This window comes from Pseudopipra pipra, chromosome 3 (assembly GCF_036250125.1).
Source record: "Pseudopipra pipra isolate bDixPip1 chromosome 3, bDixPip1.hap1, whole genome shotgun sequence".
In the NCBI taxonomy this organism is placed as follows: domain Eukaryota; kingdom Metazoa; phylum Chordata; class Aves; order Passeriformes; family Pipridae; genus Pseudopipra; species Pseudopipra pipra.
The window spans coordinates 10,935,916-10,957,034 of NC_087551.1; the positions used below are offsets into that span (position 1 = coordinate 10,935,916).

The window sequence follows — 21,119 nt, forward strand, 5'->3', positions numbered from 1 at the left end:
ACTTTGTGCAGATTTCTGATGTGGAGTAGATGTTTAGGAGGACTAGGAGCAAGAAAAGGCTGTGAAATACATGGATTACTGTGATTTCTAAATGGCAAGTATAAAAATATTTTTTAAACATGATGAGGGGATAGTAGATTCTCTGTCCTCTCCTGCTCTTACCCTGAATTCCAGTGAGAGAATGCACTGTAATTTTGAAATGGGAAACACTTCTACCAGCTGTGAAGCAGAATGATAGACTTTAATTAGATGAGGAACAAGAAAATGCAGTTGAACAAACAGGCTTTCAGCAAAGAGAAAGAAACATCATAGTAGCTAAAGGGGGTAGGTGTTATCCCAATGGTAGCATCTGAATCCACCCTTGTTCAGATGACTGAACTAGATAATTTCTACATGAAAAACATCGGTAATCATAACAAAATGGGCTCATTCAATGGGTCTTCTTGAGTAACAGGATAACTTGATTATACGTTTGGGAAAAATGAGAAATAAAGAGACTGGAGAGGAAAATCTGTTATCTCTGGTTGGCCTCACTTAATGCATCTTTCCTTTTGTCTCTGAAGGTTGAGGATGTCTGGGATCTGTTCGGAGGAAGTGGCCATGTCACGAGTAACTCGCCCACCCACCTTCCCAGTGAGCTTTCAGCTCCTTGTGCTGGTGTTGCTCTGCCATGCAGATGGCATACATGCAGAGAGCCCCAGTGAACTGCCAGGGAATGACACTGAGGAGTGTGCTGGCTCGTACATCTGCAAAAAGGGTGTGATTTTACCAATATGGGAACCCCAAGACCCCTCATTTGGTGACAAAATCGCTCGGGCAACAGTGTATTTTGTAGCAATGGTGTACATGTTCCTGGGAGTGTCTATCATAGCTGACCGCTTCATGTCCTCCATCGAAGTCATTACATCCCAAGAGCGAGAAATAACCATCAAGAAGCCCAATGGTGAGACCAGCAAAACCACTGTGAGGATCTGGAATGAGACCGTTTCCAATCTCACACTGATGGCCTTGGGCTCATCCGCCCCTGAGATCCTCCTGTCCGTCATCGAAGTGTGCGGCCATGGCTTCACAGCAGGGGACCTGGGGCCAAGCACGATTGTGGGAAGTGCTGCCTTTAACATGTTTGTCATCATTGCGATATGTGTGTACGTGGTTCCAGATGGAGAGATAAGGAAGATCAAGCACTTGCGAGTGTTTTTTGTAACGGCGGCCTGGAGCATCTTTGCCTATACTTGGCTTTACATTATTTTATCTGTGTCTTCACCTGGGATTGTGGAGGTTTGGGAAGGCTTGCTCACCTTCTTCTTCTTCCCCATCTGTGTGGTGTTTGCCTGGATAGCTGACAGGAGGCTTTTGTTTTACAAGTACGTCTACAAGAAATACCGAGCTGGCAAGCAGAGAGGTATGATCATAGAGCATGAGGGTGACCGGCCCTCCTCCAAAGCTGATATCGAGATGGACGGAAAGGTTGCTAATTCTCATGTGGAGAACTTTTTGGATGGGACACTGGTGTTGGAAGTGGATGAGAAAGACCAGGATGATGAGGAAGCCAGAAGGGAAATGGCTCGGATCCTGAAGGAGCTGAAACAAAAGCACCCAGACAAGGAAATTGAACAGCTTATTGAGTTGGCCAACTACCAGGTCCTGAGCCAGCAACAGAAGAGCAGGGCCTTTTACCGCATCCAGGCCACTCGGCTCATGACCGGAGCTGGCAACATCTTGAAGAGACATGCTGCAGACCAGGCCCGCAAAGCCGTCAGCATGCATGAGGTCAACAGTGAGGTGACGGAAAATGATCCCATCAGCAAGCTCTATTTTGAGCAGGGTACCTACCAGTGTTTGGAGAACTGTGGCACTGTGGCCCTGACCATCATTCGCCGGGGAGGTGACTTGACTAACACAGTGTACGTTGACTTCCGGACAGAGGACGGGACGGCTAATGCCGGCTCCGACTACGAGTTCACTGAAGGGACAGTGGTCTTCAAGCCTGGAGAGACCCAGAAGGAAATCCGTGTTGGCATAATCGATGATGACATATTTGAGGAGGATGAGAACTTCCTGGTACATCTCAGCAACGTCCGTGTGAGCACTGAGCCCTCGGATGAGGGCGTTCTTGAGGCCAGTCGTGTCTCAACACTTGCCTGCTTGGGATCACCATCTACTGCCACTGTCACCATTTTTGACGATGACCACGCTGGTATCTTCACCTTTGAGGAGCCAGTAACTCACATCAGTGAAAGTGTAGGAACCATGGAAGTGAAAGTGTTGCGAACCTCTGGTGCACGAGGAAATGTTATTGTGCCCTACAAAACCATTGAAGGCTCAGCCAAAGGTGGAGGAGAGGACTTTGAAGACACCTGTGGGGAGCTGGAGTTCCAGAACGATGAGATAGTGTAAGTGAAGGTTTTACTTATTCCCTACAGTCTCTGTTTGTCCAGAAATAAAATGCACTTGGCTCCCAGAGCTGCACTAGAGGTGTTCAGGTGCCAGCATATTGCAGTAAACCATGAATGGCCATATGTGCTTTGGGGAACCTGAAATGCTGTGTTCCTGCCTTGCTAACAGGCCGGAGAGTGCCTGGTCATGGGCACTCCAGCATTCAGCACCAGGGAGGTGGAACTGATGTGGGAGCCCAACCTCCTGCACCGTACCCACGTGCTGAGCAGAGCTCTATAGCCTCAGCTCTGCAGTGGAGCAGAGAACAAAACCAAGATACCTGTGACCACCCAGTCACAAGGACCTGTCTTGCGAAGGGCTTAAACTGAACGTATGAATTGTGGTACCTACTTCCTCTTTCCTGTTGAGGGTCATGTCATCCGGGACTGGGCCACAGTCTGTTCTACTGCTCAGGGCTTTGTTGAAGGCCACTTTACCTCCTCCTCTTCTAAAGGCTGTAGGCCTGGGTCATTGTCCAATACATGTCTTGAAAAAATGTTGTCATGTAGGGAAGTCACATGGTTAGGATGCAACTGCAACCACATTTGGCTGCTTGAAAGTGAAAAAGAGGCTGAAAGCTGTTGGAGGCTACTCCAAAGTGTTGCTGTGTGGATGGTGAAAAAATTAGTAGTGCTGTAGCCTTATTACATTATGTGGAGAATATAAACTAGCTCAATAAATCATGGTAGAAAACGTCTATCCTTTGGTATGTCATGAAGACATTTCCTTGCCCACCTGGTGTTCTGGGAGGAGCAGGCATTAGGAGTCCTGTTATTCCAGCCTGAGGCTGTTCCTACAGTAAAGTCTGTGTTTGCAGATCAATCCCTGCCAACAGGGACTTATCTCTGTAGCACAAAACCACCGCATAGAACTTAAAGCAGTCACTGATAAAGGGCACTGCTGTGTTGGAGAAGAGCTAACTGTTGGCTTGACTGTTATGTATTATACCACTGGTCTCTTGGGAGCTGAGACAGACCCATGACGAGTGCCAAGAGCGGTCTTTGTGTTCTGTCTGTTACCTGTATCTGCTGTGTGTGCAGAGGGAGAATAAAACTTCTTCATAAAACTTCTTAAAGTAAGAGGGAGAAAAAAGGATTTATACCAGTTGGCATTTTGACTTCTCAGGAAAAACTGAGCAAGAAGTTCAGAGCTCCAGCAATCTGGAGGCCAGAACATGCTTGTTGCTCACACAAGGGTCAAGAGCACATACTTCTTGGTTCCTGAATGATAACTGTAGTAAGAGGAATGCAGTTATTTGATTATATTTTTTCCCATTTGGGGAGAAGCAGGGAGTTGTCTGCAGAGATGCAATGAACTAGGCTATAAGGATATCTCCCAAAGGCTCTTTAGTTTTTATCCAGGTCACTCAGCACTAGCAAAACTGGGTTACTAGTAGTTAGATTTTGACATTTGTTCTCAGTTCCCATGGGATGTGACATGTTTACATGGCAGGCCAAACACACAGGCTCTGCAACTGTGCTCAGAGGGGCTGGGACTCCCCCTTATCTTGTATCCACCACTCTGGTTAGGATCTCTGTGCTGTCCTTCATCCAAGACCCATGTCCGTGCTGTCTGTTGGTGCTCAGTCTGTGATGTGGGGTTGTGCAGTGAGATGGTGATGCCTTCTCCCTGGCACTGCTGTGCCTACTGCCTCTGGTGGTGGCTTTCCCTCCACTACACTCTCCACTGCTGACTTTTGCCAACAGGGCAGTAACCAAGGGGTGTGCTGGAAATGAGCTGACCACATCCTGTTGGGTCTGCTGCCTGGCCTCCTGGGGTGTGCTGGTGTGCCCTCAGCAGGGCAGCAAGCCTCCTCCTTCCTCTTTTTACTGGCTGTCAGAATGTGCACTGCAGGCACAAAACAGGGGAAAACAGTTTTCTTAGAAACTTCAGTGTGTTTTTTTCTGTGCAGATGCCATCATATCTCTATTGCCTTTGAACTGTCTCTCCCTGTAATCACAGGGAGGGACGATACATAGGAAGCACCATTTTAGGAGTTCACAGTGTGGTACAGATGCTTGGGGAATGGTGCATAAGGAGATGGTGACTGCAGGGCCAGGTATTGACTAAAGGGCTTTCTGCATTCAGGTGGGAGAGGTCATGCACAGAATGAAACTCATAGTACATATTCCAATCTGTATCTGAAAGGCAGTAGATACTAGTCTAAAACTTAGGTGCTACAGTCCATGTTCAGGTGTTGGATGGTACAATCTGACTTGCAGAAGATTTCCTGCAGGGCCATGTTTTCTTGGGCACAAATTTAGGGCAGCCCTGCAGCACAGAGGCTGAGTGGTCCTGACACTGAGCTGCTGCTTACAGCCATCCTCCCTTGGAAGAATTTGCTCCAATGGTAATAAAGAAGATATGCTAGCACAATATGTGGATTATAGAGCTACAGCCTGTTTACTCTGTCATTGCTTGATAGTGCCGTGCTTTAGCTAAATCACAGTTATGTAGAATGGTGCAATTCCCTAGCACATTGGATTCAACAGAGTTCTAAAATTTCAGGTTTTCCCGTGCTCTGGTGGCCAAGAGATGTCTTTGCTGCCCTTTCTAAAGGTCTTTAGTGCCTCTTCAGCTCTGCCATTCAGGTCTGTATCAATCAGCTCGGTAAAATTGAGTAAGATGTGTTTTTCTGGGGCACTAATAACAAAGGTAGGGCAGTACCGGGAGACACAAAGATAAAAGAAAAGCATTCGCAAGCCTCTATTATTAGAAGGCTGGCTTGCTGGTAAGTCCCAGTAAAATTAGAAAGCGCTGGAAGGACCCTGATCTTCTGGAGACCTTCCTCTGGTTCCAAAAAAGCCTAATTACGTAATTTGTTGTTTGTTTGCAGTGTCCAGAGAGACTTTCCCATTTGGCAGTCTGTTGATGTCCCCCTTCCCAGAGTACACAAAATAGCTGTTTAACTGCTGAAGCCATGCTACTTCATTTGTTTAAACAAACATCTCATTCTGAGGCTACCAAAAAAGATATGTAGTGGAGAAGATGCTGGTTCTCCTGTGGAACATTTTATCCCAGCTATGCCTCTTGGAGTGATGCTTTTCTGCTCCTTGTTCCTGAAACACAGCTTTTGTGTTCAGTGGATGCATATTACCAAGTGAAAGAAACAGCATTTAAATGCATTTTGCAAAGGGGTTACCTGTGTTTTCATGACAAATTGTTCAAACTGTGTGGGAAAGCTTAAGATGTTTGACTGGGGTTCAGCAAGGTCAGTCTCTGTGGTGCTGCACTGGTCCCTGGGGCTCTGAGACATTGCTGTAGGACAAGGTAGTATGATTTAAAGTGTAAGAGAGAGCCTTCCGTCTGGGACCATCCTCAACAAGGTGATTCCAGCCTTGTCTTGCGTCTCCATTAACAACTAAAGCTTTCTCGATGAGAACATGGAGATGTGTAGTTGTAGGCTCTTCCTGTCCACTCGACTACTACAGCTATTGTGATCATAGAAGAGGTCCCTGGTTCATCTAGCCAGGCTATTTTTATCTCCTGAGTGAATGGTAAATAATTCAAAAGAAGTCCAGTTTCCTATATTAGAGAAGGAAGCACTCCTCTCAGCTGATATCCCATCAGTTCTTCTCCTTTCTATCTTGGAGCATCAGGAGGGGTACCTCTTCCAGAGGTGACTGCAAAGCTATATGGAAACAGTGTGTTCTTTCGTATTCAAAAAATTGTAATTTTTTTTAGAGGTAACGTTCAGAGATAACTAGAGATCTATTACAATCTGTGTTCCAGATGTCTGCCCACACCACACTAAAAGAAAAGTTTTTACTGCATTAATGTCAGTGAGGAAGATGGCACATACAGTTATGTGGACAACCAATCAAACTTGTATTTCACCAATGCATTCACACCTGTAAATGCTTGGAAAATCTTATGTCAAATTATCTCACGGTTCGTAGTATACAGTTTAGCTGTTTTTATAAGAGATGTCTGGTGCAGGCTTAGGAAGTGACAGAGATGCCCACTGAATCTGACTTGCCCAAGTCAGCTTCGGTATTTCTCTGGAAGCATAAATCTAGGAGTTGAATGCTAAGAGAGACAAAAACACCAGCTAAATCCTCTGATTTTTTTAGGGAAAGTGTCCCCAGAAATCACATAGCTCCCAAGAGCCCTTTAAAAACATCAATGTCAGTAAATATAGATTGTGGCAGGAGGGGAACCAAGTGGTACTGCTTTTTTAAGTACCCCTTTTCTTTTCCAAAAGAAGTTGGGTGAAGTATTTCTAAAGAAACAGCAAAAGCAATATCCTGACTCAGCCCTGGGACCCCTCTATGTCAGTTTTGCACCTACAGCCTGCAACTTCAGAGAAAAAAAATAAAGCCTTCAGCATGGGCAACCTTGCAGTAGGATGCAGTTGAAGAGCAGGGTGTCTTCTGCTGTGGCAGAGACACAGCTGTAAACCAGCCTGAAGGGGAAGCAAACAAACATTCCCCTTTGAAGGTTTCATTGTTGGGCACATTCTCCTGCTCTCTGTGGTCCCACTTTGTTTGGCTGGACCAATGTGCATCCCCTCACTGAACAGCGCCAACTTGCATAGGGTTAATATCTGGCAGCACAGTGTGAGATATCAAAAGAGACCAAACAAAGATTAAACTCTTACTTGGCCTACTTCCAGAGCCCAGCTTGGGGTTTAGAGAGTGTTTTCCCCTCACCACTGGAAGTCTTGCCTGTCCCAGTGGGATTTGCAGGCAGTACAAATATGGCCACCTGGATCTAGTGCTTGAATCTTTGGCAGGAGCACCCAGTGCTCCTGGTCAACCCAGTAGAAGTCCAGATTATGGAAGGTGGCCCTGGCTGTGGCCCACAGCAGGGGTCTGATTAGGTATGTTGCTCCAGGGTGGGGCATGGCATGGGGGCCTGTTTCCCTTTCCAGGGGAGTTTTGAGGAAGAAAATTCACTGGGTCTGAAATGAATCTTTGCTTTGGTTCCTGAAGGCCAAAAGTTGGTTGTTCCTTCTTAAGAAGGGAAGATGCAGCTATAACAGGGCTGTCTTTTCTTTTTCTCCTCTTAATTCAAACAATGTTTAGTCTTTCCTGAACCTGACTTAATATCTCCCAGCCATGGGCATATCTCTTAAACTGCGTGGACAACCCCACACAGTTCTGTTAGGAGGCATCAAGGAAATGAGGTGTGAACCCGCTGTGCTGTGCCCAAGACAGGTCTCAAGCCTGTGAAGCATGTACTTGCAGCTGTGTCTCCAAGCATCTCATGGCTTGGTCTGGTCCTCTGCTCCCTGGAGCAAGAGCCAGTGGGTCTGCTCCTGTCGCATGTCATGATGGTGTCGTAGGAGAAGTCCTGCCTGTGGTGTGCTTGGGGAGGGTGAGCATGGGATGCTGCAGACTGTGCTGTTTGCCCAAATAAGTCAGGAAATCTAGGAACTTGATTTGGTGATGTGTCCTGTGGAGGGGCTTAGGCAGCAGAGTTGTGTCACTGGATGAAGCAAGTTGTGCCAGTACATCACTGGGGGTGAATGAGGCGGGGGAGAAGGGTGAGGACAAGAGTGGTTAGCTCTCTCTGAACAACTGACACAGTTTTTGTCCTTGAAAAACCAATGTTTCCTTATTTGTAATGAACTGTTGTTGGCAATTTACTGCTGCCAGCTGCATCTCTGTGGTTGATTAAGGGAGCTTGGATCTTAAATATGTAATAACTCCCTGAAAGCCATTGAGAGGTAGTTATTAGCTTCATCAGGGCCTGTGTACACATCCGCTGTGCTCCTTTATGAAAAGGCTACCTATTAAATGCATTGTAGTAATTTCTAAAACGCAGGATCTAGGCTTGTTTTAAAAATTAAAACAACAACCCTAGCAAAGCCTGTTGGCATGGGAAAGTTTTCTTGGAGCGAAGCACTGCTGCACAGCTCCTTGCTGGGGAGACAAGAATGGGGGATAGAAGAAGTCCTGTCCCCCTTTGCAGACCCTTCTTTCCCTGGCGTGTGCTTGAGCACTGCTGGCAGCAGCATTGGCACCAGCAGTGATATTCAGGTTTTGTCAACAGAGCCGTCATCCGCCCCTCTCCCTCATGTGCACATGGGATCCATTGCTGTGGCAAAACCTTGAACAGGGAGAGGTAATTCATTAGTACACGGGATCCTGATGCAAGTGCAGCTCAAGTTGTGCATCTGGCTTGGGAATAGACCTCTTTCCTCTGTCAGTTTGCCCTCGGGTTTGAACTCAGTGGATGGCACTCAGTATTCTTGCAGCAGCAGGGCTGAATTTGTGGGCTTAAAACGAGAGTGACAGAACAAAAAGCAGACAGCTGACCACAGACAGCATCCAAGCAGATGGGCAGAGAAACATCTGCTGTTATCCAAAACCAAACAGAGAGAAGCTGGACCTGCCAGACAACTGACTGAGTCGGAAGCAGACCCTCCTCAGAGGGAGAGGCTGAGCCCAGAGGCATCATCCCACATGCTGCAGGCAGATAGAGCACGATCAGGCAGCTCTCTGCTGACAGGGGGATGCGATGTTGCTCTGCCCTTGTCAGGCAGGCCTACCAGAGGCGATGCACAGTCTTCCATGCCTGGATCTGGCTTGTATATGTCTCTACTGGCATTGCTCACACCAGGGACAAAATCATGTGTTCACTAGCAAGGACATGCAAATCACTGCCATGCAAGGGAAAAGTCACCTATCCTATGCCTTCTCTCTGCTCCTTTCCCCGTTCTCCAGCGCCATAGGATAACGGTTTTAGCTTAACCTTCAGTCTGGTCTTGCCAAACCACCTGTGTTTCTTCAGTACTCTCAGATGAGGAGCGTTGATTAACAGTCTTTCACAGCCACAGTGTTTGCAATGCTGGGTGCACGGCCTCGCTGTGCTGGTACTACTGGGTATGTTCTCTTTTTTGCAGTCTTGGGCATGGCTGGAGTTAAGGTCAGCCCTCTCCAAGTCATAAATGCCATTTAGCCTGAGGACATCTTGGGAGATATCAAAAACTATACTAATGAAGTTTCTGACAATGACATTTGAGGCTTTGTGCTGGTTTCCAAGAATGGCAATGCTGGATCCTGGGTGACAACAAATAATAACGGCATTCTCCGTTTTAAAAATATCTTAGTGTAAGAGAGAAAATATTCGCACTGCTGTGTAAGTGAGGGTAACCAGCATGGGCCTCCTCCATCCAGTCCCTATATGGCTCCATTTCCATAATGTCTGGACTCCTTCCTACACAATCAAAGTAACAATAAAATGTGTCTGGCAATGGGAAACAAAGCAGCAACAAAGATGGGGGTATGGCTGGATCCCTGTGAATTGGGTGCTGGAAGGAGAAAGATGGAACTGATGGCATATGCCTGCCCCATCAGAGCAAAGTCCTGTCCAGGGGAAGGTCCTCTAGTGCAGATCTCTCAGGTGGCTGAAAACAGGGGTGGGGACCAACTGAGTGGAATTCAGTGCAGATACTCTACCTGTGGGGTTTTTTTAGAGGTGGTTGAAATTTTATGGCATTCTTGTCAGCAAGCTTCTTTGCAGGTTGGAGGGCTTGAGTGATTCCTCTGGTTATTTGCTCCTGTTAAAACACTGGTGTGCACTAGTCACACACTGTGCTATTTTGGGGTCATGCAATATGGCTCTAATTCAACCACAAGACCAGTACGCCCTGCAGAGACCCTTGTCCCAAGGGCCAGATGCACTGTCGCCAGGTGGCAAAGCTGTTGTCTCACTGGCTGGGACATAAGAAGGACATGAAGTTTTTTATTGGGTCCAGAAGAAAACAAATGCACAAAAAAGGATTGATTTGCTCTGAGCTCTTTTGCTCTCAACTCGGTTGCTTGCTTCCTAGTAAGAAACTCATTTTGAGATGTGCTTGCGTGTTCGTGTTTTAATTTATCAGTAAACATCATCCTAAAGAACAAAATAGTTATATGTTGAGTCTTCGCTAACAATTTGGATTGATCTTTTAGCACACTCATCAGCCCCTCAAACTTCCCAGGCAGGCTCTCAGCTCCTCAATATCTGAAGGCATCCCTGCCCTTCCCCCTGGCGCTTGCACCCCCCCATTTCTGTGCAGGTCATGTGGCTGTGGCTCTACCATCTTCTGCCCCAAAACCTTCATGCATCCTGAGCACTGCTCTCACCAGTGTTGTGACAGATGACTTATCCTGGCATGCCTTTAGATAAGGGCAAGCAACACGCCTGTCTGGACACTGTGGACATTGTGCTCCGAGGAGCTGTGCGCCCTCGGCCACAGCCCTCCCTTCCCTCTCAGCAATGCCGTTGTGTAGCCCAGCTCTGCTGTCCTCACGCTGCACAGCTCTCACACAAATTCACAGCCCTGTCACAGCATATAAGGCAGAAAAAACTCAGTTCTGCAGGGAGTCTGGAATGAATCGAGCTGCAGTGAGCAGGGGAGAGACGCCCTGGTTTCATTGAGAAGAGGAGCCTTGATCTGAGACAAAACTTGTTACTTTGGATCAAGCAGGTAGGGAGCAGGTTTTACCTGGCACCAGAGTCTGCATAGGAACCAAGTGTTTGCTTGGTGCAGTAGATTTCCATTCACACTTTAGGTTTGGTTATGGAAATTTATCTTCCTCCTCAGCTTAGCCTGGGTATGTGACAGAACCTAGGGGAATAAGATATCGCCCCTGCATAGGGTAAAAATAATGTAAACAAAGTCAGTATTAATGCCCTGGGCACAAATCATCCTACCACAGGGAAAAGGGAGGGAAGCATAGCAGGAGATTTACCTGACTCATGAGCTCTCCAGTGACCTGGAACTCAGGAAAAATCATACAGAAACCTGAAAATAGGTCAGTTTAGTAGGGAGGATTGTAACAGAGCAGCGTGGGAGTGTTGGGTCAGAATCAGTCTGAGCATGAACTGGACAAGAATTAGATGGGAAGGAGATATTCTGGACATTCATGCCTTAGCAATGCAGACAGAGAAGGGGAAGGTAGCTGAACAACAGATTCTACTGAGAAGCAGTGGATGTTTGTGTTGATGAGGCCTGCAGGTGTAGGAAAAAGATGATGGAATCTGCCTGTCCCCAGACCCAGAAGGCATACTGAAGTCTAGCTTCACGTTGTGAGGGGAATGCATGAGGCACTCTTAGCAGTCCCTCTGGAAGGTTTCATAGGCAATAGGTGACGTGCAGGCAAGCTCAGAAGCTGCCTTCAAAAGCAGCTCAGCTAGATTAGGTCTGTTTTTGTACCTAAATGAGCCTAGAATAAATCAACACATTATTTGTAAGTACCTCAAAGATAACAAGGAGATGAATAACAGCCAGCATATATTTGTCAAGAACAAGTCTTAAGCCAACCTAATTTCCTTTTATGCTAGTCTTTTGGGTAAGGAAGAAGCAGTGTCATCATATCACTGAGCTTCAGAAGGGCTTGTAATGTTGCCTAGTTCAGTACTGTCATAAGGAAGACCTGGCTAAATGGGCCACTGGGGTGATGGGATCTAACCTGTCTGGAAAGAGAAATGTGTCGTTGAATAGGGGTGAAAAGGTGTTCAGTAGGTTTGTGTCCTGAAACAGAGCTTGTTGGGCATGGGAAAGAGAAAACTGGTGTTTTAACTTGCAGATAGAAAGCGTATAGAGGTTGGAAGTGTTTATGAAAGGTCAGATGGGGATTTACAGAGATGGGCTGTGAATTAGTTTGAAGAGAAGACACTGTAAAGTGTTTGTGCAAGAATAGTCATATGCACAAATTCAAGTGGGAGGGGAACAACCAAGTTGAGGAGGTGCTGTTATGACCTGGCAGCCAAATCTGAGCTCACAACATCATGCTCTTGCAATGAATAAGACAGATGTCATCTTGAAGATATTCAAGCGGGGGGTAGCCATCCTTGTGCTCTCTGCTCAGCTGTGTCCAGCTCTGAGCAATCTGAACACTGAAGAGGTTAAGAGTCCAATGGAAAGCACAGAAAATGACTGGTGATCTGAGAAACGTGACCCAAGGTGAGAAACTACAACAACTGGTGCTGTTTAATTTAGAGAGAGGTATAGGGAAGACATAAGCCTTGAGCTTGGTAAAGGGCAATAAGACATTCTCTGTGTCTTCAGGGTCTTGAGGAAGCAGCAGAAGCAATTCAGATTAGTCAGCAGGAAAATTTCCTCGTAGTACAGAAGGGTCCACTCAGAAGGAGCTTGCGGGAGTGGGTGACCTCTGTTGACAGCAGGGAACAGCTTAGAAGACGTTGCCCAAAATGATACCAGATGTAATGTCTCTTTCAGGACACGTTGGGTCAGATGAGGTCTTGGCAACTCTTCCTCTTCTGTTGTTATGTGCTAGCGAAGCAAAAGTGTCCATCATGAGAGTTGCACTTCAGTCAGGTGGCACCCGTCCTGCATGGTCTTCTGCCACAAACGTGTGATGGGATGGCATGCAAAGCAACCTACAAATGGAGCAGAAAGACCTTCACAGGTTCCCTGTGGCCACTCACTCTGGGCTCTTTGCTCACAAGGGATATCTGGGATAGGGCCACTGCTTGCCTGCTGTCCGTGTCCTTTGCTAATAATTAGATGCAAACCAAGCTTCCCTTCAGGAGAGCCCTGTCCCCCTGGGGGAAGAAGCAAGGCTGCACAGATTAAGGAAGCTAATTAGAGGGAAGAGAGCATTGGTACCAAAGCCCCAACAGTAAACTTTGAAATCTAGATAAGGGAGCAGTATTTAATTATATACAATTAAAACACCGTATCTCAGCCCCTTGAGAACTGGCTGTCTTGGAAAGCCCTCAGAAAGGTGCTAATGAACAGATCTGAAGGCGGCAGTGGGCTAGGAGCTGTGCTTACCGAACTTTACCTGCGAAACACATCTAAAGAGAAGAGCTAGGAAAATTCCCTTGGACCACTGTCTCCTTATGCCTGTGTGATGTCCTCCCTCTCCCAGAGCAGGTAATGGGAACCCAGATCTTGGGAACTGAAAGGGAGATTGCTCTGCTCTTACATGCAGCTGAGCAAGACCATTGCAGACACCCATGCAAGGAGAGGCTATCCTAACAACGTTGGGAAAGTTGGAGAGGGTTGTAAATACTTAGTCTGAGAAAGATAAACAATCTTTGTGCCCTTTTCTCCCAACACACAGGAGAAAAACCTCCTGCCCCTGTGCCTGCCAGCTAGGAGTGTCCTGGTATCTCCAGGGAGGACCATGCCGATGTTCCCCTATGCTCCACAAATCCTGCAAAGTTATCTTGGGGTTTTTTCCTTCAAGTTCCCTCTAGGCTTTAAAGCAGCTACTTCCCCTCCCAGCTCCTTTGCTGCTTCATGTACATAGTCCCTGACTTCTGATCCTTTCACCTGTCCTCTTCAATCCAGGAGGGCTATTTGGTTTCCCTGTAAAGTGCCTGCCTTATGTTTTAACATTCCCTATTGCACTGTTGCAGCTGAGATAGCAAGCTTTGTGGACTGCAGCAGTAGCTTTTATCCCATAGCTGCTGCTGGGCGTTAATGCAGAACATCCAAAAGCTTGGATGGATTCATATAATTTGGCAGAGTAGAACTGCAGAACCAGCCTGAAGTTTTCCAAAATTCCTCTTCCTCAGCAACTTCAAAGCCTTAAGGAAGGCTTTTAGTTCAGCCTTGGGTGCCAAAGGAAGTGGTCTCTGTTTTAATTTGTAAATATAAAGTGCCAGAGGGCTTCTAAGGCACTAGAAGGCAGTAACTTCTGAAGGCAGTAACTTCAAAAAGCACAAGTGAAATGCTAGGGCTCCTTTTCCTGCATCCTTGTCTCCTGTCCTTGTTCAGGAACACACCTAGCACAAGGTGCGAGCTGCAGGTGGGGGAAATGGGCTGGAACCTCAGGCAAGGGGCCATAAACTGGTGCCGACCTGTTGCCTGACAAAGGGCACTGGGACCTTCAGCTCTGGCCAGGGGGTTGCCAGTCACCCAGAGAGTCTGAGAGAACCCATATAAACAGTGAGAAGACCCAAGACCAAATATCACCGTTGGACCAAGAGGCACATGTAAGGAGTATAAAGAGCATGAAAGGAAGAGGCACGCAGACTGTAAGGGTACAAAAGCCAAGGGGTTCCTTCATATGGTGTCCCTGCTCCATGATTAAATTACTTGATCCAGACGGCCGGGACTCTGCTACAGGAAACCTGGGGTCGACTCTGTGAGGAAATCTTGTCTGACAGTGAGTGTGGTGTGTGGTGGGAGCCAAGCAGGGCACCTGTGGGTTCACTGGAGCTGCCCACTGCGAAGGTGCTTCAGTCCCAACAGTTTAAATCTTGGGTGGTGCATGTGTGACTCCCAGAGTGGCTCCTGTATGGTCAGACAGGAATGTTTCCTTAACACTCTTTTGCCTGGTCTTTGCCCCTACATTCTGTTCGGCACAGAACCTTTCTCCTTTCAATGCACAGAGCCCATGAGTCACATCTGTGATGTTGTCACAAACAGCTTCCCCGGTGATACAGCTGCTTAAAATGTTACAAGACCTGAAAGTGATGCCAGTGCCATTGAGGTTAATTTTATTTGTCTGAGCCTTTCTGGTGATGTTTTCCTCTGCTGTGCCAAGAGCTAAAACCTCAGGGTGTGCTTCACTCATTGTGTTTTAGGTGAAAATTAAATTTCTTGTTGAATCCCAGAGCTCCAAGAGCTGGGGTTTTAAGAAAAATTCTGACTACTATTTAGTGTGCCCTGTCTGGTCCTTGGTGTGCCACAGAAGAATTTGCCATGCTTTGGGGGAAGAATTGCTGTCTGTTGCCAGTCCTGCAGAGCTGGAAGGCTTAAGGCCAGAGGAACTGGAAGGCTTAAGTTGCTTCTCAATTCATGTATTCCTACATTAGTATGAATGAGCATGTTGGTCTCTTGCAAATATACAAACAGATTTCTACAAAACACTTGCTAATGAACCAAAACAGCAGTTTGTCCTTCCAGTGATTTGTGGGGAGTCAGTAAAAGACTCAACCTGGGGAGCTCATTACACTGCTGAAGTAGTGCATTTTTAGGGGAGATGCTGGGAAGTTATTAGCTGCCAGCTGTGAGGCAGGACAAGAGGCTTGGCAGTGCCGGGAGGAAACCTCTGAGAGGTGATGTCTGTTGCCTCTGTGGGCACAAGCACAGGGGCAAGACAGACAGGCTGTGGTTGTGGGGCACAGGAAGTGCTGATTTCCACCCCCAATCACTGTAATCTCATGGCCAGGTGTGCTGATATTGTGCTGGGGTGTTAGGTTTCTGGTGTGAAATGGAGGAGAGCAGAGCCCAGCATCAGTGAGAAGGGAGAGCCATAGCAGCCTACTTGAACACTTAGCCACACGCATTGTATAAACCAGAGATGACCTGGAAAATACAGTCAGACTCTCAGGGTTTAAAAAACAGGCACTTAATCCTATACATCAAAGAGAGTGTGGCACTCTTCAGCCACTGCTCTGCTTCACAGAGGCACAGTTCATTTGTCACCTGCAGCTATTGCACAGCTCAGCTACAAAGCTAAACCACCCCATTGCCCTTTCCTCTTGGTGTGAGTAGATGGGCTTACTCACACAGCAACTGCAGCCATCTCCAAAAGGGATGTATATACCTCAAGGTGCCCATATACCTAAGGGCTGCATATGCTTATGCCTCAGCAATTAGAGTAGGTGGAAGACCAACGAGGGAAATTCATGTATGGGGATGAGGTAAAAGGTGATGAATGCATGATGAAAATTGGAAAAGAAGGAGCAGGAGGGAAAAATGAAAGAGGGGCCAAAATCACAATGGTTCGTATGAATGGTTCCTCTCTGCTGATGATGAGCACTTCCAGAGCTGCAAAGTGCTTAGGGTCCACTTCAGAGGGCCCCTGTCCCACCAAACCTTAGACCAAAGTTGTACTGTTCACATTTGCAACAGGTAATTTCAAACAGGTAGTTCGAAAAAGCCCTTTGGCTCTTGCTGCAGAATGAGTTTGACATTCATATCTTAAATGCATTGAGCTGATATTGCACAGGTTTCAGCTTCAGTGTGTTTGCAGGGAGAACCCTGGCTTGGCTCTAGGCAGCAAAGGTTAAAAGCAATGAGGAAAAGAGAATACTTCTGGCCTTGCCAAGAAAAATCACTTGCATGGTAAAAGGAGAACTAAATTGATCTGAATTTGCCTGCTGCTTGTCAGCATTTCGGTAGTCACACTCTGTGTGGATGAATACATGCATGTGAGAGAGGGAAAGAAAAAAAGATAACATGAGGAGTTCCATATTTAATATTGTGTTAACCCATTCCCTCTCAGCTAGAGTAGAGGTTTAAAATTCCTCTGCTGTACATGAAGGGAAATGTACTGATCTGTGTGAACACTATTTAATTAGGGAAGAAAGCTTTACCTTTCAGGAAAACTGCAACTGAATAAACCAGTTTGGAAGCCTCTAAGAAATTAATTGAAGTTCAGGGTTGCAGGGGGGAGACTGGAAACTTAAGCAGGGGATGCATTTCAGACCAAGTGTTTTGAAAACCCCTGCTAACAGCAACTGTGACAGAAGGTGAAGCAACAACACTTCAGCACCTCAATTTCTCTGTAAAAGCCTATACATTGAAAAGGTATATATCATCAGGCAACTCGTGCAACAGCTCTTTGCAAGTAGGAATTTTCTTCTAGCACCCTAGTTATGTGATGGAAAATGCTGCAAAGGAGCAGATGGGAGTCGCAAAGCCACGTGCCATTTTTGGACCCGGAGCTCAGCATGGTGGTGATCTCCACCAACACCCATGGGGAGCAGTGCCTGCCCTCCAGCCTTTGCTGGGTACAGGGCGCTTTGATTTGTGGCATAAGTTTTATTCACTTACTTCTTTTTGAGATTAGACACATGGGCTAATTAGAGGAGAATGAGTGAGCTCAGCTAACTCATTTGAACGCGGGTAGCTTTAGGCTTGCATTTGGGTCATTAAAAATGAAGTAAAATGATGTTCTCTTTGCACCAGTTATTGTGAGCATGGGCCTTGATTTGGCAGCAGTTATCTCCCCAACACCACTGCACTAATGACTTCTAACACAGAAAGAGCAGTGTGTCATTAACACAGAGGGGTGGTGGGAATCTACTGTAGGCAAAGGAGAGTCTGAGACAGACAACTTTATGTCACCCCTGTAACAAACCCAGGATTAACTGGCTGAGTTTAAACCCTTAGGAGGGCTAGAAGGCACAACATTTGCAGGTCAGGCAGCCCTGGCAATTGCAAATGAGGAGAACCAGCGTAGGGATTTCTCTTCAGGTTTGGCAAAGAGAGGCAAAATCCAAGAAAGTAAAACCCTCCCAGGAAATCTCAGCTTGGGTCTCCTGAGGACCTCCTCTGCCTACTAGTGTGTCCAAGAATCCTGGGTGACCTTGACATTTGAGCAACGTTTTCTCCTTTGTTCTGTGGGATGTCTCTGCTGGCTGCAGGTAGATTTTATTTGAGATGAAGGCCACCAATTTAGAACACAAATGATAGGCTGTAGAGAAAGGCTTCATCTCAAATTAGTCTAAACCACAGGTACAACATAGCTACGTAAGTCAAAGCTGCTAGGGGTGGCCTGTAAAGATAATTTGGCTTACCTTCCAGTGGGACAGAGGGTGTTGGTTGTCGTTCCTACAACAGCTGGAACTTGGGAAATGTTTGATTGAGGATTTTCCCCCACAACTATCTTTTTGCATTTTCTGCTCTCAGTGAAAGTGAGGAAAACTGGAAACTCCACAGAAGCATACCTGCTTTTCATTAAAACAGCTGGAAGAGAAGAAACCACATAGGTTTAGAGGGATTGTTGGCTTGTGTTTTACAGAAAACACCTGGTACAAAATAGAATGTCAGTCTTGCCTACTTCAGTTCCTGATGACAGAGGTTGACATTGCAATGCTAATACTGAGTGACCTGCAGAGATTTACTGTGCTGGGAGGGCCCTGGGCCATGATCTTGCTGTGGGGGTACAGTCACATTGCTGGAGGTTACGTTGTAAGGGAGGTGGATGTTTGCTTGCATACTGTGATAGTGGAAATGGCTCACATCTCTTGAGCTGCAGAACAAAATTACCTTCAATTTCTTCCTCACTCGCTCTGTGCCTTGTAGCAGTGTTCCCCAAAGGTGGTTGCAATGCAGGCATAAATAAAATTCAGCATGCACTGGGACTACACATACCTGGAGCCATAACAGAAACCTTAATGAGTTAAATCAGAACTTTTATTACCTAATTTCTCATTGTCAACCAGTTTCTTGCACCTCTGTAGATAATTAATGTGGAGAATAGTTCTTGCCTTCTGGAAACTGGCTGCCTTTTGAAATTCTCCCATCAGAGATGATTTTCTTCAGGCTTGTACTTCTTTCTTCTCATTATCTTGTTAATGGGACTGACTCCGCCAAGTGGAGAAAGGAAAATGTATTGGCAGGAACGAGAGGCTGATTTGCCTTTGCCTTGTCAATGTGGGCACTGAGGCCTGGGGAGCAGCTCCTGCCAGGTGAAGGGAGAATAATTCCTCTTTCTGCCGGAAGAGCTGCAAGGGTGGCTGCAGCCTGGTAGAGGGAAGCCAGCTGAGCCACAACTGGGGCTGAAAATGCCTTGAAGCGGGAGGGCTAATCATCTGGCCGCCGCTCCTGTTGGTAGGCTCTACAGCTGCTCTTTCGGCAAGGGAGCTGTTTTCAAATCTCAAAAATACCAGCTGCAAGGGCAGTGCATTTTTGAAGTCTAGAGGAGTATAAAAGACTACAGATAAACTTGAAGAGTTTTCCCAAGTAGCTAAACCCCTGGGTTATATCTGTTGAAACTGTTGAGAAAAGATCCAGCAAATATTTGTAACACTCAGATTTCTACCGAGGATGCTGCATATTCACATGAAAGAGTGGGTACAGCTCTTGCCTCTTCATGCACCTGGGGAGTGCTGAATGAGCCTGCACACAAATATCACTGCGCTCTTTTGGGGGTTGGTCCTTTTCCTTTCCAACCTTGTGGCTGGGCATATCTAGCAGATGTGCCTTCCTTTTCAGATCTGTCCTTCCACATTTCCTGTGCAGTGTTTGAAGCACCACGTGTTTGGCAGTGGCACACAGGCAGGGAGCAATGTGCACTGGTAGTCAGAGGTAGCCAGGCTTCCAAGGCATGTGGAATGAGGGTTGGCAGCAAAGCAGCTCTCACATAAGGAAGCTGAGAAGGGTCACCAGGCATCAAGGTCTCTCCTTACTATACCTTATCCTCCTCTGGGGTTGGAAAACTCCTTCTTCCCACAGAGACCGCTTGTCTTTCATCATGGTGTCCCTGTTTCCACCTCAGCCTTCCCTCTGTCGCATCATTTCAGTTTCCTGTGCTCATCTTCTGAGTGTCACGGACTCAGGGGAAGGAGGCTTGTACCCTGCCTCAAACCCAGTGGGCCTGAGTCATCCTGCCCCAAAATGTGCTGTGAGTACCTACACAAGTCTAATGTTGCTCCTGGTTTGGCCTTGCAGGCTCCCTGCAGAGAGAACTGATGTCCATCAGGCTTAGTTCTCAGATGTCAAAAATTAATAAATGAGCTGTGTTTTACTGGGATATAAATCATACCCCGGGCTGCACTGGGATGTGTGGTGGTGCACGTGTATACAGCCTGGTGCTGCCTGCATGATGAGCTCCTGCTGTGAACGCACCGGCACTGGTTAGATAAGCCAAATAATGCAGCCTGCATAATAATAACAACAACTACCATGCATAGTAATTACCAGCAAAAGCTACTGGGGGGGGGGGTTCTATCTCAAACAGCAGTTCTCAAGCCTGCATCTCCTTGTTTACCATCACTGCAAAGAGGTTTGCTGTGTCCGATGGTTGTTTCCACCCTGGAAACTCACCTTTTGTTGTGGCATAGCTAGCTGGCATTACTGCTGCTTGGGTGCTGACTGAGACCAAAATTTGATTGGTTGGTGGTTTCATGACCATGCCCTGCTGAGATACAGCATGAGTTATAGAAAGGGAAGCAAAAGAGGGTTTGTATTGAAATAGAAATGGTTCTCATGGTTTTGACACCCCATATGTCAGGGACATATGCAGAAATGAATTTGCTGCTGTTTGCCTAATAACAATAAGCAGGTTGGGACAGCATGTAAGATCTCACAAAAGGAAATTTGCCTTTTCTGTCATAGTCTCTGTTTTTTAATTGAGATGTTCACTGCTGTTTTCTTGAAACTCAGTTGCAAATAATGGGAAGGCATTCAACTGCAATGAAAAGGAAAGACTGCCCGAGAGGCACGTGCCTGTCAGACTGCTCTATGAGATGTCCTTGTGCAGAGGCTGATGTCTTGATGAGGACCAAGTATTGTGAGCTCCAGCTCAAGGCTTAGACATGTTGGCAAAATATTTGACTGGTTTGCAATTAACATTGTGGGTGACCTGTTAAAAGCCTATATGCAGCAGACTGAGAGCAGGAATGCCAGCTCTTTGCTTTTGAGCATGACGCCATCTCTGTGGTGAACAGCAGTGTCTTGATGAGAGAAAGTATTTAATATCACAGGGCCAAAGCTGTTGATTCTTCAGGGGCCATGAACCTGTTCTTCCTGCCTGTAAGAAAAGTCTGCAATGCTGTTTTTCAAGCCTGTCTGTTTTTGAGCATACATCATAGAACCATAGGATCATAGAATGGTTTGGGTTCCAATACCCTTGCCACGGACAGGGATTGCCTTCCACTAGACCAGGTTGCTCAGAGCCCCATCCAGTCTGACCTTGAACACTTTCAGGGATGTGGCATCCAAAACCTCCTTATGTGACTTGTTTCAGTGCCTCACCACCCTCACAGTAAAGAATTTCTTTCTAATATTTATCTTCCTCCTTCAGCTCAAAGTAATTACA

General features: G+C 46.6%; 1 protein-coding gene and 1 long non-coding RNA gene across 7 annotated transcripts in view; one reads left to right on the forward strand and one right to left on the reverse strand.

The window, feature by feature from the left end:
• SLC8A1 (solute carrier family 8 member A1) overlaps positions 1 to 21,119 on the forward strand; it is a 128,321-nt gene that overhangs the window by 13,975 nt on the left and 93,227 nt on the right. For all 5 annotated transcript variants that reach the window (XM_064647723.1, XM_064647727.1, XM_064647725.1 and 2 more), the window contains one exon: positions 564 to 2,393. In XM_064647723.1, the coding sequence (XP_064503793.1) occupies positions 571 to 2,393 (1,823 nt within the window). In that variant the 5' untranslated portion in view covers positions 564 to 570. The remainder of the gene's footprint in view (positions 1 to 563; positions 2,394 to 21,119) is intronic.
• On the reverse strand, positions 12,344 to 20,380 carry LOC135410868 (uncharacterized). 2 transcript variants are annotated; one of them, XR_010428919.1, is made up of 4 exons: positions 20,126 to 20,380; positions 18,347 to 18,451; positions 17,875 to 18,043; positions 12,344 to 12,771 (listed from the first exon to the last, which is right to left on the reverse strand). It is a non-coding gene; the product is annotated as an uncharacterized LOC135410868 (long non-coding RNA). The 2 variants fall into 2 exon arrangements; XR_010428920.1 differs by lacking the exons at positions 17,875 to 18,043; positions 18,347 to 18,451; positions 20,126 to 20,380 and adding an exon at positions 14,547 to 14,704.